We start from the raw sequence: 18,753 nt of genomic DNA on the forward strand, positions 1-18,753 counted from the left end.
AACAACTCAGGTGTGTTAGATGGAAGGATCAGGGTCTTGCAGTGGTTTTTTCGGAGGGAGATTGTTGAGTTGTTTCCACATTGGCTAGTGAATGGGAGTTATTTCAGTTTATAAGTAGGATAGAAGAAATCCTAAGACAAGTCTCTAAACAAATGATATTAGAGCCAAACCTTAGTAGCTAGAATGTGGTAATAGAACAATTTAGGTATGTTGAATGAAAGTATCGGGATTTGATGATGGTTTCGTTGGAGGGAAGATTGTTAATTTGTGTCTTTCATTGGTTAGTAAAAAGGAGTTACTTTAGGTTTTAAGTAAAATAACTTACTCTACCCAATAGGCTAGTATTTTGGATTGGATATCTAGAAATTCTAGGCCTTAACAAAACTTCTATTAAGTTTTCAGTGAGTAGCTTTGGAATTTTAACTTGTTTTTGGACTACAAATCTGATCACCTGCTAGTGTGTTGGTATTCCACTAGAAGTTGTAGCACAATTGAAAAAAGAAATTTTAAGGTGCATTAGAGCTACTATATTAAATTAATGTATGTACAATTTGTGTAATCTAATTAAATATAACTGCTAATTATATAATAAATTTATATATTATATAAATACATTCATTGAATTTAATATCAGCAATGTACTTTAGAAGAGGGGTGGGCAAATTCTGGTTCAGATCAGCCTAATCAGGTTTCGGGTTAAGTGGGTTGGGAAAAAAAAAATATCCAAACTCAATATGTACTTGTTATCTGATCTGATCCAATCCAAATATAGTTCGGATCATATCAAATCAAATTAAAATTTTGTACTTGTGTGCGCATTGTGATTCAGATTGGATTGAGTTAACTCAAATCAATCACAATTCGATCCGATCAGGTTGGCAAAAATCGAACTCGATTGAGTGGATTCTTTATTTGCATCCGATCTAAACCTAAATTTTTCGAATCGGATGAGGACATATTATTTGCGCATCCTTACTCTAGAATCTCACAGTTAGAAATTTTTTAGTAGGATGTCAAAATATACCTACCAGGCCCGGTCCGAATTTGGAGATGAGGTTGGATCGACCTCAAGAATCACTTGATAAAGCTAGTGTCCGACCCACAACCTGGATTTTATTAAAAATATATAAAATATATATTATTCTAAATAATTATATTTATTTAGCTCATCTATCGCATATATTTAAGATTTAAAATATTTACAGTTCATATTTTATGTCTAATGTCATATTGTCATTCAAATAAATTAAAAATTATAAAATAAATTAAAAATACATACAAAATATCATATAAATATAAAATTTGTGCTTAAAAACTCAGATAAAAGTACCTGACTCAGTATCGAACTTTTCAAACCAACTCAAGTATCCAAAAAATGGGAACTCCTATGTTACAATTAATGTAACATACACACTCAACAACAACCACACAAATGATGGACCCACACAATTTGTGTGGTTGTTATTGAATATATATGTTACATTAATTGTAACATAGCATTTGCCCCAAAAAATATATCCGGATTGGGTCTGGACATTACTACATCGAACCCGGACCCGAGTTTTACCATCCTTAGTTTCCAGTCTGTACATGTTTTCCGCATTATTCCTCGTTTAAATATTGCTGTAATTTTCGGATTCCAATCTTGAGTCGTTGAGTTTCCGCAGCCACGTGCTTGCCATGCAAAGGACTGAAAGGAGCTTGCGAGTTAATAAATGAAGACACCAAATCCGAAACCCACACTGCCACCGGATCTCGTGTCCTCAAATGCCTGCGCATTTAAGTTGAAAACTTCCTGCACAAATATATTTGAATATTACCCCATTACTCTTTTAATGTTATAATTTTAATAGAAAATTATCAGTTATATATATTTAAATAACATTCGTATTAAACGTGTGTAAATATTTTTTAGTGTATCACTTGTATACTTTAAATTGACAAAATACTTTTGCCGTCTACCAATCCGTTAACTTCCGTTTGCAAGCGCTGACATCGTAAAGGTAATTTAGTCTTTTAAGATTGACGAAACTTTAATTAAAAAAAACAACATATTATCCCATTTACTTAGTAAAACATGGCATGTTATATGATATATATTGATAAAAATGACATGACATCCCATTTATAGGATAATTGTTAATAATTACTAAAAAAACTACTTTACAACCTAATCTACTCTTCTAAAATTTAACCTAAATTTTTAAAAATCTACTTCTCCAAGCTCTAACTGAAAATTTTTATGGTATAATATGTATAATTATAAATAATATGTTATTATTTATGGTATAATATGGATATTTTTTATGGATAATTGTTAATAATATGTACCATTAATAATTCATTTTTTAATAAAAAATGTATTGTTAATAACAAAATAAAAAATTTGTGTATTAAAAATTTATGTTAATTTTTGGAGTAAATTTATATTTTTACCTCGTTTTGAGTTTCAAGGGCAAAATATTTAATTTAATTTGCCACAATTCTGTTAACTTTCTAACTGAAGTTAACGGATTGGTGGACGGCAGAAGTGTTTTGTCAACTTAGGGTATACGAGTAATACACTTGAAAAGTATTCACACACGTTTAATATGGGTGTCATTTAAGGGTATATGGCTGATAATTTTCTAATTTAAATAATAAAAAAATGGTTATTTTTTGGACGATTATTTCGTAAATAAAAGCTTTTACAGTACATTAGGAGGTAACGGAGAATTTTTAAAACTGTTGCAAAAAATGGTAAAATTCAAAAATTATTGGGAGAAACCGTCATTCTCCCAAATTAATTACACGGATTATGATTTATATGTGTTAATCATGAATGTATCAATTAAGGTACAAATTATTAGCATGGTATTACTCTATATAAAAAGTTATTTAAGAACTACCTTATGTTTTATAAAATTTGGACTAGAAAAGAACAAAATATTATTGATTTTAATAGAATTTTGAAAAAAAAAATAGAGTCGGACTAAAGTTTATATTAATTTTTTAGTTTTACCTTTTTTAAATTTAAACAAAGGTGATCATTAAAAAAAAATTTAATTGAAAACATAAATTATAGTTATTTTTTAAAATATAAATTCTAATAGAAACTTTTTATTGAAAGGTGAGTTACTACTGGTCTATGGCCGAAGTTGTATAATTTGTAATAGCTAGATTGATTACGAAGCTGCATATATTGAATTGAGCAATAGAAATTTTTAGTCTTTTAACAAACTTATTTACACACAATTTTAGAAAACACATACAATCTCAAGAGAGAACAGTAGTTTCTACATAAATAATGATGGATAAAAAATATACCGACTCAATCAACCGATCCTCGGTTGGCGAATTTTTTTTCCCCTAGTAAAATCTCTTTGCCGTGGGGGTATTCAAAATCTAATACAATCCGTTCAATTCATATGATTCATAGAAACTTGATCCGTAAAATTCTAATTTGTAGATTAATAAGTTGGATTTGATTGAAAATTTAAAAATTTACAATCGGTGGATTGGATATAAATGTTCTTCTGTAAATTCTCAAAAATCCATGAATTCGTAAAAAAAAAACACACACACACACACACACATATATATATATATATAATGAAAAAATAAAACTTGTAAATGTGACATTAGTTAATTAATCAAAATATAATTACGTTAACACCATATTATATCTTAAAAAATTAAATAAATAAATATAACTTCATAAATAATTAATTTTCTTGTATTGATCTAAACAAATAAGACTTTTTTTATTGTGCTATATTTTGAAACTTAAAATATATTTTCTAACTTTATTTAAACAATTAACTTATTTAAATCTTATTTAATTTTGAATTTAATTAGTAGTAAAATTATTTTTGTATTAATTTTTTTATTTAGTTAGTTCATAAATTAGACAAAATTAAAAATTTTTAATCCGCAACCTAATCCACAAAATAATAGATTGGATATGATTTAGATCAAATCTACATAATCTACAAATATACGGATTGAATTTAAATTGAATTTCAGCAATTTGCACATTTGTTTAAATTAAATTGAAAATTTATAATTCACAAAATCATGGATCAGATATAAATTGATGTTCAATTTGTAAAATCCGAACGACTAACACCCCTACTTTGACATTAGGAATGAGAACAGAGACAAATACAAATACACATCACATAGCACGCACGACCAACAAAAGAGCTTTCCTTGCATGAGGCCAGCCACGATGGTTCGGTGCTACACTGCTAGTTGTTAATTGTAGATTTAATGGCCCTTGGCATTTGCTTATAAGCCAATGCAATGAAAGCATGCAGAGTCCAAACAGAACTTGGTCATACATAAAAAAGTTCCTGAACTTTTTGCTAATACACTAGCAATATTATCTAATATTAACATAAGCTCATGTTCTATCACGGTGTTTTAAAAAATATATATATATATAGAGAGAGAGAGAGAGAGAGAGAGCATATAGATTAGGAAAGTTCATATCCCTGAATCCATATACACCATCAACAAAGACAAAACATTCTTCGAGCTACACGATAAAGAAACCAAAGATTTTTTGACAGTACAATTAATAGAATCAGCCACTTACAGCTACATCTGTACAACTCATTGAAAAACATTGACAGCATAAATAATTTAACATTTAAAAAAAAAAAAAAAAAAAAAAAAAAACTACTTCCCTGAGAAAACAAGGACATATGGATCACTTGATTTGTCTATGTATGAGCTGAGGAGCACTGATTCTTTGGAAGCTAGGTACATAATGACAGGGATGATGATACCGGAACTTAAAATATAAGGAGTACCAACCATTACCTAGGCAACATAATCATATTTTAGTCTTTTTCAGTTCAGCTTCACTGACCTTGTCCTTGCTGTGCTGCTGCTTCAAACTGCTACACTGAGATAAAAATATTGCTTATGTGTTACTCTAATTTCATCCTCTCCTCCTCTTCCATTTGTTTCCTAGGTTCAGCTGGGAAGTATTTAATACCCACAAGATCACCAACCCTACTGATAACCTCCAAGGCTTTAATCAGGTCCTCCTTGGTATGCGATGCTGATATGCAGATTCGAGCCCTTGCCAATAGCAGTGGGGTTGCAGGAAATGCAACAGTCACAACAGCCACCTAAAACAAACACCATTTCATCTAATTAAAAAAAAAAACATAATTATATTATAGAAGATAAAGCCAGGTGCACTCACATTCTGCCTGAGGCACTCTCGTGAGAAAGCAGGGATTTTGGCAGGATTGTAAAGCATAATTGGCATCACTGGAGAATCATTATCTCCAAGAACCTCAAACCCCATTTTTTGCAGTTCGGACCTAAAAAAGTTGCTATTCTCACGAATGCGTGCAAGTTTCTGGGCACCTACATAGTAACAAAAGCATTTAAGATTGCAATCAATATAGCAAGAGACTACAACTCTTCATGAAACTCACAAGACAATGGATAAAATAAAGAAGAATGGAAAAAGGATAGCTTTGTACCTCTGCTGGAACCATCCTCCCCGAGAATAACCTTTATGGCAGATATTATTTGTTCTGCAGCAGGTGGTGAAATTGAAGTTGCGTAAAGATGAGCAGGACAAGTGTACTTCAAATATTGGATGAGTTCCTTCAAAGCAAAAAAGTTTTGATCTCATAAGAATGCAAGTGACAATTAATGATTCATTTATCTCACCCTTCCCCACTTGTTTTTCCTCCCCATAATACAAACACTTGAAGGCGAATTCTTTCTGATGGGGAACAACGAGTACACTTTTATACACTAGGAGAAAATAACAGAATCTGGATGAATTACACAATCAGATTAAAAATACGATTAATACTGAACACTAAAATGTGCGTGTTAACTTAAAATGCTAGAAGCAAACCTTAGATCCTGCAATGTAGCCACCACAGGATCCAAATGATTTAGTAAAAGTTCCCATCATGATATCCACATCAGCAGTATCAACTTCTAAGAGCTCACAAACCCCTCTTCCGGTTTTGCCCACTGCTCCGATACTGTGGGCCTCATCCAAGTATATATATGCCTATCACACAGTCATAAGACTGTAAGAATTGATCCAAAGTAACACAAATAGAGAGGGTACTTAGAAAAAGATAACGAAAATAGAGAAAGTTAATGTGCAGTGACCCAAAAAAAGGAAAACAAAAAAAAAAAAGAATAACACTTGTTAACCTTTTGAGGACAGGCACAAGAAAAGTAAATTTATGACCAAAATATGATCATGTGTGTCAAAGAAGGAGATAACAATGAAATATGCAGAACGAGATATGGGAAGAGGACTGGGTAGTTATCACCTTGCTTTAACTTCAAGATATCGCAAACGGTTTACCGTTTTTGCTTTTGTAAGGTAAAACAGGAATTATGCTTAGAAATCATATCAAAATATGCTGAAAACATTCTTTATGATTCTATGAAACAATATCTTGAAGGCCAAATAATAGTTAGAAAATATCCATAACAAGAAGGTATAGTAAAAGAAAATCTGCAAAAATCATCATTTCTTAAACAAGGTTGAGAACTAACAATTACCCTAAAAAAAAAAAGGAACAATAATAATAATAATAAATAATAAAAATAAACAAATAATGAATTCAATGATATGACTGTTCAATGCACATTGAAATGAAATCCATTATCTCACACAACCTTATATTTTTTGCAGATAGCAATAATCTCAGGAAATTTGCAAAGCTCCCCTTCCATGCTGTAAATCCCCTCCACGATGACCATAATCTTCTTCCAGGGTCTATGAGTCCTGGGTTGTCCCTCTGCAATTTGTTCTCTCAAAACTTCTTCCAAATGAGAAGGAGCTGTAAACAAAACAGTAACAGAAAAACATGAGCGGAAAACTATCCAACTGAACTCCTTAAAGTATCACTTGCATTTGGAAGGAACAAGAAACCATATTGGTTATTATTAATGCACAACAGTGATACTTTTTGGTTCTTTCACAAATTAGTATGATATGATACCATGTGATATTCAAGAACCAAAAGACAAGCCTGACACCTCATAATCAAGTCAGGATAATATAATTCAATAATAGCGCAGAGAGACTTACTATTGTGTTGGAAAACACGAATAGTTGCTCCAGATCCCCGTGCACCATTCACTATGGAGTTGTGGTTTAATGAATCACTGATAATCAAGCTCCCCTGTACATATGTTGAAAAAGCAGTCAAAATTTAACTCATTAAATCAAGAAAACATATTTAGAAACTCCCATTTGATAAATAACAAACCTTCCTCATCAGGACTGGAAGGATGGCAGAGTTTGTCACATAGCCCATGCCAAAAACTATAGCAGCTGGCTTTCCCACAAACCTAGCCACACACTCCTCCAACTCATTGTGCACCATTAATGTGCCTGGTGGGGAAAAAACATTAGTAAAATCTTCTATAGGCAAGTGTTAACAGAAAAGCATCAACAGATGTAATACACTCACCACCATCCACCCGGGAACTACAAGTACTAGGAGAATATTTTTTCAGTGACTCAATTACCCGGGGAGTACAGTATTCATCAGATGCAGCAAAGCCAAGGTAGTTGTATGATCCCAAATTTAGGCATCTATTTACTTTGTTGGTTCGTCTGCATCATAATCACTCAGTCATCTAGACATTCACCATTTTGAGTGACTATGCAGAAGAAAAATGAAAAAAGAAACTAAACACCTCTATATCATAAGCATCAAACACAAATAAGGAAGCTTACTTCAGTGTCTTGTTACTGTCATTGGAAAAACGTTCAACCACATCAAACCACGCATCAGGGGCACTTGATATAGGTCGCCCAAAACAGTCCTGGACAGATATGAGATTGATAATTAATCACAAATAGTTGTTGCTCGCTTAAACAACCTACGGGAGGGATGAAGGAATACATATAACATCGTACACCTATTCAGTAGTAACTGGCAGGATTCAAAGAACTATCATTCATCAAACTTAGAGTAAGTCGAAACCCATCAGAATACAATAACATAACTCCTTCCACCAACGCAATCTATTCACTAAAACTTTTCACTTAAAACTAACTATATAAACATCTCATCTCAATAATCACTCAGAGCCATTACTAATTTGAAATTCCAACCACTCCATTAAACTCCTCGATTCATAGTCATAAAACACAACTTGTTGAGCCTTGTTTTATGTTATTCTTATTTCTATTTTATAAGGTGACTGTCCATCTTTTCCTCATCACTACTAAATCATACTAAACCACAACATATATTACGAAATTCTGCATTTTTTTCAGCAGCAACCAAGTCTGATTTTAATCACTCTGAAACTAAAACAAAGCACTAGTCATTTCCTATTAAAATAAAGCGAGTAATTTCACAATTTTCAATCAAATCACAGCACGAACAGATACCTGAATTCGGAGATACAAGCGACGAATATAAAAATCTTCAAGTCCTAAGCAGATTGGGGCGTATCCCTGTCTCACAACAATCAAATGTCAACAGCCAATCAACAACAGACACAAACGCGCGCAATCAAGCAATCACCAGACCACAACTACCAGAAAATAAAAAATAAAAAAATACCTGAAGATTATTGGCGCTCCACCAGTCAATAATTTTGCGAAAGAAATCTCTGATTTGGCCAAAAACAAACAACAATCCATAGCTGAAATAAGTCGTTAAAGCGGTTAAGTACGGAATTGAAATCATCTCTACTTAATTAATATAATAATAATTTGTGAGTTGGAAATGTGAAGAACAGATCTGCGGAGGCGCAGAGAAAGGAATATTGAGAGATCGGAATGAGGAAACAAAGCTGAAAGGGCGGATCCGAAAATGGACCCGAATGAAATCGGGCGGGGATTGAGAGAGCCAGAGAGGATGTGGAGGCGGGAGAAAGATTCTAATTCTGGTAATCAATTCAGCGGTGCGGGCCTCCGCGGTTTTAGACTCCAATGGTCTGGCTGGACCTGGCAGAAAAATCATGGTCAAGTCAACTTTTATGTCTTTTAAAAATTGGAAAACTTTGTTTTGTTTGAAAAATATAAAATATAATAAAATGGAAACCTTCCTGAACTATCTTGATAAAAAAGTCTTAATTTGATTTTTGAGATTTTAATGGGTATGTTGATTATGTAATTATGTTAATTAAATTTAAATTTGATAATAACTTTTTCTTTTTGTTGAATTAAAAAGAGAATTTGTTGGCTTCGAGTCTTGGTAAATAATAATTATATTTTACATAATATTATGATTCATCCCAAATACTATTTTATATTCCATCCAATCTGGTATTTTCATGATCAATTTTTTTTTAAGTAAAAACTCAAGGCACGCAACATAATTACATAAGAGGTTATGATCGTGAATTTGTACATTGGTAAAATGATATAATTATTATTTAGATGAAATATGCATCACCCATTTATTAATAAGCGTAGAAATTTTTACACACTGAAACCCACATCATATATAGTTAACAATTTGATTAATCATTTCATAGTGACTTTTTTTTTTAACCCCAATTATACTACATTTAATTTTACTATTTAAAAAGTGATTGAGTTTTATTTATTTATTTACTTATTTATTTATTAGGACCAATTGGAGTTTGAAAGTTAGTGCTCCAGAAATTTTACAAAATATTTAATCACATGGGAAACAAGTGAAATTTTGATAAAAAAGATTAAATTCATATTAAGTGGATAACATGATTAATAAATAATTAAATCGAATTAGTGTTAAAAAAACCTAACACAGTCAAACGTAGTGTTTAGAAAGTTAGGATCTAAACTTTCCAAAATCTTTCCCGTAAATTCCCGGTGCTGACGATACCACTTAGCAGCAGCGGTTGGTAGGTTTTGCCGGGTTTGATATTAAACAAAAACTATGAGCAAAACCAAAAAAATATTAACTTAAACATTTCTACTTTTAATTAGCTAACGAAAATTTCAAATCCCGAAGGAGATAATTAAAAAATTATTGATAAAAGGAATGAAAAATGTAGGAATAATAGTATCATTTAAATTAATAGGCTACTTGATCCTAATTTTGTTCAAGTACGACAAATGAACTCAAATCGTATTCAAACCATGATAACAAAAACAGCTCAAAACCAATACAACAAAGAAAAAAATACTAAATTCACTAAAAAGCTACAATTTCTAATCTATTTTACCATCACCTGCCCTAACCATGATAACAAAAACAGCTCAAAACCAATACAACAAAGGAAAAAATACTAAATTCACTAAAAAGCTACAATTTCTAATCTATTTTACCATGACCTGTCCTACATGATATTCCAAAAACGAACATAGCTCATACTTTTCAGTTCAAAACCCTGACTAGTAACTGGTTCATCTCTCAAAAACTTGAAAATTTCACATAATCAAAACCTCAAAGAAGAGATGGTGCAAACAAAGAACCCCTATTGAAAAAGAAGCGTAAACCTGATGTAAGCACTCAAAAGCTTCAACCTTTGAACAGTATTCTCAATTTTGAGAAGACAAAACCCAGGACCCCGATGAAAACTGAATTAATTTAGAAGGTCAAATAAATTAGGAGGATGACGATGATAAGGACATGGATGGTAATAGGGAGGGAGAGTGACAGAAAGACCCACTAGGCACTAGCAGCATCAATTTCCAGTGTATATGTAAGGGACAAAGGCACCACTTGCAGCTACACCAATGGAATCTTTGAAAGAGAGACAGCATAAATAATTTAACAAAAAGTTTAAAAGGAAAAGAAAAGACACTGGCCCCCATCAAGGACACGAGCGTCACTTGATTTTGTCTATGTATGGGTGGAGAGGCTGATCCTTCCAAAGCAATTTACATGATAGGGATGATGATATCAGAACTTAAAGACTATAAGAATCCAACCATTACCTAAGCAAAATAATCACCGAGTCTTTCTTGGTCAATGCTTTATAGATCTTGCCTTGTGATGCTGCTGCTTGAAACTGATATAATGTGGAAAAAATTATTTCTGTATTACTCTAACTTCAACATCCCCACTTGCTGTTGTTTCTTTGGTTCAGCTGGGAAGTATTTAATACCCACAAGATCACCAATCCTACTGATTACCTGAGACAAGAAAGCAATCCAAACCAGGATTTACAATGTAGACACACTAAGAAAGAATTGTTTTTATTAAATCAACTAAACTAAGATGCACTCTGTGCCTATTTAAAATTGACAAGAACTAAAATGTCAAAATTTGCTTCTCGCATGCTTAAAAGTCCTAAACAAATGTCATAATCATAGTATACAACCACGAATCCATGTGTCTGCATCTAATACTCTCCTAGGATAATCCATGTGAAGAAAACTAATGTGAATGTGTATTCTTGCAATCGCTCTCTCTCTCTCACACACTCATGCAATGGTCTTCTATGGAGCAGAACTTACCTCCAAGGCTTCAATCAGATCTTCCTTCGTATGTGAAGCGGATATGCATATACGAGCCCTTGCCAATAGTAGTGGGGTAGCCGGGAAACCAACAGTCACAATAGCCACCTATAACAAATATCAGTTTCTAGTTACATACACCTAATTAAAATTTGTCACAAAAACTTTAATCATGAGATAGGGGGTTAAGCCAGGCGCACACACATTCTGCTTGAGACACTCTCGTGAAAAGGACGAGACTTTGGCAGGGTTGTAAACCATAATTGGCATCACTGGAGAATCATTATCTCCGAGAACTTCGAACCCCATTTTCTGCAGTTTTGACCTAAAAAAGTTGCTATTCTCGCGAATACGTGCAAGTTTCTGGGCACCTATATGAATACAAAAGAATTTAAGGTTCAGATCAATATAGCAAGACCCATGGAACTTCATGAAGCTCGCACACTATTAGCTCAAAAGAAAGAATAATGACAAAAGTATCAGTTTGTACCTCTACATGAACCATCCTCCCCTATAACAACTTGTATGGCAGATATGATTTGTTCTGCTGCAGGCGGTGAAATTGAAGTTGCATATAGATGAGCAGGACAATTGTACTTCAAGTATTGGATCAGTTCCTTCAAATTAAAAAGGACAAAATAAAAATGATCCTATAAGAATGCAATTGAGAGCTTATAATATATTTTTCTCCCCCAAACCCTCCCCAACTTTTTTCTCCCCTGCACAATGGCCAATACAAACACTTGAAGGAGAATCCATTCCAGTGGGGAAATGTTTATAAATGGTTAGTATATATACTTTCAATGGTAGAAGATAGAAGACAGTAACAGAATATGGATGAATAACCCATATGATTATTATGATTCATATGTTAAACACTACATTATAGCTTAGATTGCTGAAAAGTGTACCTTAGATCCTGCAATGTAGCCACCATATGATCCAAATGATTTACTAAAAGTTCCCATCATGATATCCACATCAGAGGTATCAACTCCTAAGAGCTCGCAAACCCCTCTTCCTGTTTTGCCCACAGCTCCTATGCTGTGGGCCTCATCTAAGTATGTATATGCCTGTCCCACGATATTGAAACCATAAAAATAGTATAAAATAATGCATAGCTATTGAAAAAAAGAGAGCCTATAAAAAGATAATGACAAACAGACTTTAAATGAGAGTAAAAGAACAACTCTTGAACAACTTTAAATGCAAAAGGAATGCAAGCACGAGACTTGAGATTACAAGCAAACATATGATCATGCGCATAAAAGGTAGGAATATTTATGAAGTGCATGGAAAGAGATATGGGAAAAGGATTGAGTAGTCATAGGTTTGCTATAACTTCAACATACAATGAGCGCTGTAACCTTTTTTACTTTTGTAAATTGGGGAAAAGGAATTAAGCATAGAGTTCACATCAAAATATGCAGAAGACAAATAGTCCTATAAAAGAATATCTAGGATGCTAAATAAAGTTTGAAAATACATATTATATTAGCATATCAAGAATCATCTTTTTAAAACATTGCAGAAAGTAAATAATTTCCCATTCACGAAAAAGAATTTGATGACTTTAGTGATATGACAGTTCAAGGCGCATATTGAAATGATAGACATCATCTCACACAACCTTATATCTTTTGCAGATTGCTATTATTTCAGGAAGTTTGCAAAGCTCCCCTTCCATGCTGTAAATCCCCTCCACAACAACCATGATCTTCTTCCAAGGTCTACGAGTTCTCGGTTGTCCCTCCGCGATTTGTTCCCTCAAGACTTCCTCCAAGTGAGAAGGGGCTGTAAACAAAATGGTAAAAGGAACCATGATCAGAAACTTCTCCAACTGAGATCTTTGGAGTACTACTTGCATTCGAAAAAATAATGCACCATACTGATTACTAATGCACAATAGTGATGCATTTTGTTTTTTTTCACAAATTAGTATCATATGCTACGATGTCCTACCCAAGAAACAAGAACCATACTTGACAACAGTCACACCTCATCATGAAGTCGGAATCATTTAATTCAGCAACAAAACAGAAAGACTTACTATTGTGTTGGAAAACACGAATAGTTGCTCCAGATCCTCGTGCACCGTTCACAATAGAATTATGGTTCAATGAATCACTAATAATCAAACTTCCCTGTAAATAAAATTGACAAGCAGTCAAAATTAAATAGCAAGGTGAGAAATTATGTTTAAAAGTTGCTCTCATATGTTATATAACGGACCTTCCCCATCAAGACTGGAAGGATAGATGAGTTGGTTACATAGCCCATGCCAAAAACTATAGCAGCTGGCTTTCCAACAAACCTTGCAACACACTCCTCCAATTCATTGTGCAGCGCCAATGTGCCTGATGGCAAAACTGCATTAGTAAAACTTTCTATAACAAGTGTCAACACAAAAGCATCCTACAAGGTAATAAACTCACCACCATCCACCCGACTACTACAGGTACTATGAGAATATTTTTTCAATGAGTCAATTACTCGGGGTGTACAGTATTCATCTGCTGCAGCAAAACCAAGGTAGTTGTATGATCCCAAATTCAGGCATCTACTTACATTGTTGGTTCGTCTGCATTAGATCACTCATTCATATAGGTATTCTTCAATGGCGTGAATACGATGAACAAAAATGATAAAAGAAACTAAATACCTATCTAAATCATAATCATCAAGCACAAGAGAAAATACTTACTTGAGTGTCTTATTATTGTCATTGGAATAACGTTCAACGACATCAAACCATGCATCAGGGGCACTTGATAAAGGTCTCCCAAAGCAATCCTGTTAGATACAACAAAATGATAAAGAACCACATAACTGAAAATGACTTGCACAAAGAACATAACTATTCTTTTGCCATTACGTTTGTCAAATCCACCCTGTCCTCTAGTCAACATGTGTCTTGTCTGAAATTGAGGTTAGACAGCTGTAACTTCAAAACTACAGCACTAAAAGTATAGTAAATACTAACTCCTCTAGCTTGAAAGCTAAGTTGCTTTGATTTTACACTTATATAATGAAAAATCTATCATATCTTTACTTATTTTATCAAAAATATTAATTAAAAATTATATTTACTACGTGCTATTAACTTTTATTTTATAATTATCATTTTTTTCTACATTAGTTGTAGCTTACAGCACCTCAATACCAAACCAGACAATAGAATTACAAATTAGAAATCCCAATCACATGATAAATCTCCATGACTCAATTTAAAAAAAAAAAAAACTCAGTTCATTGAATGCTTGATCAGTATCGAGTCTAATTCTAATCACTTGATTTAAAAGTCAAATCACTAATCAAATTCAATTAAAGCACGTGATTAATTTCAAAATTCAATCAAATCAATCCAGAAAATACCTGAACTCGGTTATACAGGCGCCGAATATAGAAATCTTCCAGTCCCAAGCAGATAGGGGCATATCCCTGCTTCACCAGAACCAAATGTCAACAGCCAATCAGAAAGAAGCACGCAAGCGGAAAAAAAAATCACCTGAAGGTTGTCGGTGCTCCACCAGTCAAGAATTTTGCGAAAGAAATCTCTGAATTGGCCAAAAACAAACAACAATCCATAGCTAAAGTACGTCGTTAAAGCAGTGAAGTACGGAATTGCAATCATTTTTATTCAGTCTTTAAAAATGGAAGGCAGATCTGTGTCGGCGGAGAAGGTTGGAATTGGACTTTTGGGAGATCCGGATGCGGAGATCCAATTGAACGGGCGGGTTGATTGGTTGGCTGGACTGGAGATGGACTGGAGAGAATATTCTGATTTAGGTAATCCAGTGGTTTGTGGGATTCCCCATTTAAATTAAAGACCCAGATGGACGGACGGGGCTCGATCTGGCGGGAAAGTCACGGTCAACCTATTGTTTAAAAAATTGGAAACGTCACGACACCGTAATTAATACTTAAAACCGTTACTGTTAGGAGTCGCAAATCAACTTTGATTTTTTGAGACCGAATTTTAAAGTTTATTTAAAAATAAAGAAATCTATTTATCCAGTATATGTGAATTCTTGTGGCCGTGTAAATCAATAAACAAAAAAACAAATCAGTGTCAATCATAAACACTGGGCCGCCGCAAACGGGAAAGGAAAAAATACAGGGTGCTCTTAAAATCCCTTGCGAATGTTTGATTCAAATATTGGGTGAAAACCACATGCAAAATAAAATAAAACAGTGAGCATTAAATTTTGTTAAAATTAACAAAAGAAGGTAGAATTAAATGACTGTGTGTGTTTGTGCAAGTGGGTTTTAAAGTTTACCTTTGGTAATGACGAGTTTTTGAAGAGAGAGAAAAAAAAAAGAAATAGGTGAAGAAGGAGAAAGAGAAATGAAGAAACAAGAGGCAGCTTTAACTCTGTCAAAATCCTAACCAGATTGATGCATCAACAATAGCACTATAGGAATTAGGATGATAGAAGGTGTGCGGTGTGCGGTGTGCGGTGTGCGGTGTGCGGTTTGGGGTTTTGTGTATGACCGTTTGTGAGAAGGGTTAGAAAGAGTGGAGTCTCTCTCTCATCCGTGTGATTTGTTTTTATAAGGGGTTTTTACCTTTTAATTTGATACGATCTAAGTGGCTTTAACCTCTGAATTTTTTATTATTTATTATTTTTTATTATTTTTTTGAGGAGGTTTTAACTTTTAACCTCTGAATTTAAGAGTAAAGAAAAGTGTATTAAAAAAAAAAGATTAAAGAAAACTAGAAAAGTAACGCTGGAGATTAAATTTAAAGATAGGTAGAAGAGAGAAGTAGTGTGGGTGGGACGTGGAGGTGCTGCCTGCCTCAGATCAGACGATTTAATTTATTTTAAGCGGGACGACTACCTCGACGAGGGCGCGCGCCTGATGATTCTGAGCATCTTCTCCGCAATCTTATTTTACTATGACCGAACCGAACCGAAAAATTATCAGTTCAGTTTGATTTCTTGATATTTGATTCAGTATTTTTCTTCTAAAGTGAATGTTTCAGTTAGTTTTTGGTTTAAAATTTTAAATTCAAAAATCAAACTAAAAAGTAAAAAAAATAATTTTTAAATTAAAAAAATGCCACGCTACATTTAGGGATGAGTCTAGATCTGAAAAAATTCAATTTAATTATTTTTTTTTAATTTTGGTTCAGTGTTTTATAATTAAAAAAATTAAATATATTAATATTGAATCCAAACCGAAATGAAAATTTTTAAACTATTTTTTTAAAATTCCCAAATCGAACCAAACTAAAGATTTTAATTTACTCTGAAATTAAGCTAGTGCCCACCCTTAATTTTACCTCTTCTAGCCTTACAAGGGGTGGATATTCGAATTCGATTTGAATTGACTTACAAATTCGATTAGATAGAAACTTGTAATCCGGTCGGATTTGATTCGGATCGAATCGGATCCAAATCAATCAATTCAGTTAGATTGCACTAAAAAAAAACTTAAATATAGATAAGTTAAAGGGTCTTACTATATTGGAATCGCTCTAAGGTAGAGCACTCATTCATAATCATACGATTAAATTTATAATGAGTTTTTTACTATTTATCACTTTGCGTGTGTGACTTTGATTCGTGCTCCACCTTAGATCAATCCCAAGATAGTCGTATAGTTAAAAAATTGAAAGACAAACATAATCTACCCCAAGTTCCCAAATCACAAACGAATTGAACCTTATACTCCCACGAAGCCGCAAACTCAACCAACCCAGCCATCGACTTCCGCACCCATCAGCTAGCCGCATGTCGATCATGCCTCCCTCCATACGACAATGATGTCCCAAGCGACAACAACCAATTGAAGATGACAACAACTATTGCCTCTTAAGATCAAGAAAATGCTATTGTCTCCTCATCGTGGTAGTCTCCTCAAATGTTATTGGCTCTCTCATACTCGTCCTTTCTTCTTTCTTCCTTAAAATGTGAATTAGCTAACTAATTTTTTAATCTCATTGCAAATTCGCACTTATTGATAAAATCAACAAACAAAGCCCACAATTGCTTTCTTTTAACATATGTAAGACCTCAAATACTCAAATAAAATAGGTCTGCCCTACTTTCACTTTCCTCTCTAAAGTCTTTACTTTTCTCTGTAAAGTCTTTCTTCTTAGTCTCACTGGGCATGTATTTCAGTTTCTTTTTTTCTGTTTTCTCTCGTTTATCTTAAGAGTTGGTATTGGGTGTTTGCATTTTTTTTATTTTACTGGTTTTATTTTTTCCTTTACATATACATAGAATCTGAATTTTATCTGAAGCTATTAATCGAATATAAATATGAATTAATTCAAAATAATCATGTAACTTGAATCTGATATGAACTTATCGAATCAAATTGAAGTTTTCGATTACATTTGGATGGCTTTTTATGCCAATCCAAACAATCTGAAATCTGATCGGATTGATCCGAATTCAATCTGAATCCGTTTTTGCCCACCCCTAAGCCTTCCTCTCATGTTTCAGCTAACTAATGATTCTGAAGGGCTCTTCTATTGTTTGAGAGAGTGAACACATGGAATATATGTGTTGGTCAGTATGCATTATGCAGAAGAGGACTTATTGCAAGAAGGGAGAGGGAAGAAGAGAAGAGAGGAAATGAGAGGAGATAGGGATATTGAAAATACATGCCATCTAGATCTGGATCGGACCTACGTGATGCAAGTTAAGTAATACTTAATTTCAGGTGAGGCCGAGTCGACCATGGACTTCACTTAATAACTCTAGATTCGAAAATTAAATTTTGTAAAAAAAAGTACATATATATTATTTTTTAATAATTATATTTATTTGACCGACTTATTACATGCATTTATTTATTCATCACAATTTAAAATTTTAACAAGTTGTTTACTTTGATTGTTTTAAAAAATAATATCATAATTATTTCTTAATTTTATTTTATAATAAAAATGTAATCATAACATCAACTTTCATCATAAATCAACATTGTTGTTTTAATCTTAATTCATCATTACTGGGTATAATTTGATTTGTTCAATATTTTAGTTTAGTTAATGTTACTCTGTTAATAAAAATTTAAAGCAATTGAAAAAACAACTTCAAGTATAATACAAAAATGCTTGTTTATACATAATCTAAGAAATACATGAATTGTTAAGAGTACTTTCAAGATTTGAAATTAAAATTTTCCATTTACATTTTAGATTTTAGATAAAAAGTGAATCTTTTTTATTTTTTATATTCAGATAAAATTATTTGGTAGTAAGTGGTAAGTTAAAAAACAAACAACCCAAAAAAAAATAAACATCTAAAAATAAAATTAATTTTAGACTTCGGATGAGAAAACAAACAACACCTTAGGCTTTGTTGGGTGACAAAGAACGAAAGAAGAAAAGAGAGCCCTTTGAA

General features: G+C 32.9%; 2 protein-coding genes across 5 annotated transcripts; both read right to left on the minus strand.

Moving 5' to 3' along the window:
* Positions 1-4,453: 4,453 nt before the first annotated feature.
* LOC18052748 (long chain base biosynthesis protein 2a) lies at positions 4,454-10,952 on the minus strand. 2 transcript variants are annotated; one of them, XM_006446901.2, is made up of 12 exons: positions 10,871-10,952; positions 8,562-8,947; positions 8,387-8,452; positions 7,724-7,812; positions 7,455-7,600; positions 7,251-7,375; positions 7,070-7,163; positions 6,655-6,818; positions 5,870-6,031; positions 5,484-5,610; positions 5,198-5,364; positions 4,454-5,120 (listed from the first exon to the last, which is right to left on the minus strand). In XM_006446901.2, the coding sequence occupies exons 2-12, from the start codon at positions 8,685-8,687 to the stop codon at positions 4,917-4,919; spliced, it is 1,470 nt and encodes a 489-aa protein (XP_006446964.1). In that variant the 5' UTR covers positions 8,688-8,947; positions 10,871-10,952; the 3' UTR covers positions 4,454-4,916. The 2 variants fall into 2 exon arrangements, with proteins under 2 accessions (XP_006446964.1, XP_024047871.1); XM_024192103.1 differs by lacking the exons at positions 7,455-7,600; positions 8,387-8,452; positions 8,562-8,947; positions 10,871-10,952.
* On the minus strand, positions 10,676-15,950 carry LOC18052749 (long chain base biosynthesis protein 2a). 3 transcript variants are annotated; one of them, XM_024192104.1, is made up of 13 exons: positions 15,673-15,950; positions 14,901-15,270; positions 14,768-14,833; positions 14,097-14,185; positions 13,828-13,973; positions 13,625-13,749; positions 13,443-13,536; positions 13,023-13,186; positions 12,304-12,465; positions 11,883-12,009; positions 11,597-11,763; positions 11,393-11,500; positions 10,676-11,068 (listed from the first exon to the last, which is right to left on the minus strand). In XM_024192104.1, the coding sequence occupies exons 2-13, from the start codon at positions 15,024-15,026 to the stop codon at positions 10,976-10,978; spliced, it is 1,467 nt and encodes a 488-aa protein (XP_024047872.1). In that variant the 5' UTR covers positions 15,027-15,270; positions 15,673-15,950; the 3' UTR covers positions 10,676-10,975. The 3 variants fall into 3 exon arrangements, with proteins under 3 accessions (XP_024047872.1, XP_006446965.1, XP_024047873.1); XM_006446902.2 differs by having other exon boundaries at positions 14,901-15,950; XM_024192105.1 differs by lacking the exon at positions 13,828-13,973 and having other exon boundaries at positions 14,901-15,950.
* Between the last annotated feature and the right edge of the window lie 2,803 nt (positions 15,951-18,753).

The sequence above is a fragment of the Citrus clementina genome, unplaced genomic scaffold (assembly GCF_000493195.1).
Source record: "Citrus clementina cultivar Clemenules unplaced genomic scaffold, Citrus_clementina_v1.0 scaffold_2, whole genome shotgun sequence".
Taxonomy (NCBI): Eukaryota; Viridiplantae; Streptophyta; class Magnoliopsida; order Sapindales; family Rutaceae; genus Citrus; species Citrus x clementina.

What these genes read in the sequence shown, in the direction of transcription:
- LOC18052748 (XM_006446901.2), bottom strand. Translation starts at nt 8,687, where the DNA reads ATGATTTCAATTCCGTACTTAACCGCTTTAACGACTTATTTCAGCTAT. An exon ending in TTCCAGTCCTGATGAGGAAG is followed by an intron (nt 7,164 to 7,250) that starts GTTTGTTATTTA and finishes ACATATGTACAG; the next exon opens with GGGAGCTTGATTATCAGTGA. An exon ending in GCTACATTGCAGGATCTAAG is followed by an intron (nt 5,611 to 5,869) that starts GTTTGCTTCTAG and finishes TTTGCTTTGAAG; the next exon opens with GAACTCATCCAATATTTGAA.
- LOC18052749 (XM_024192104.1), bottom strand. Translation starts at nt 15,026, where the DNA reads ATGATTGCAATTCCGTACTTCACTGCTTTAACGACGTACTTTAGCTAT. An exon ending in GACAATAATAAGACACTCAA is followed by an intron (nt 13,974 to 14,096) that starts GTAAGTATTTTC and finishes GATCTAATGCAG; the next exon opens with ACGAACCAACAATGTAAGTA. An exon ending in ATCTGATTGAAGCCTTGGAG is followed by an intron (nt 11,069 to 11,392) that starts GTAAGTTCTGCT and finishes TTCTTGTCTCAG; the next exon opens with GTAATCAGTAGGATTGGTGA.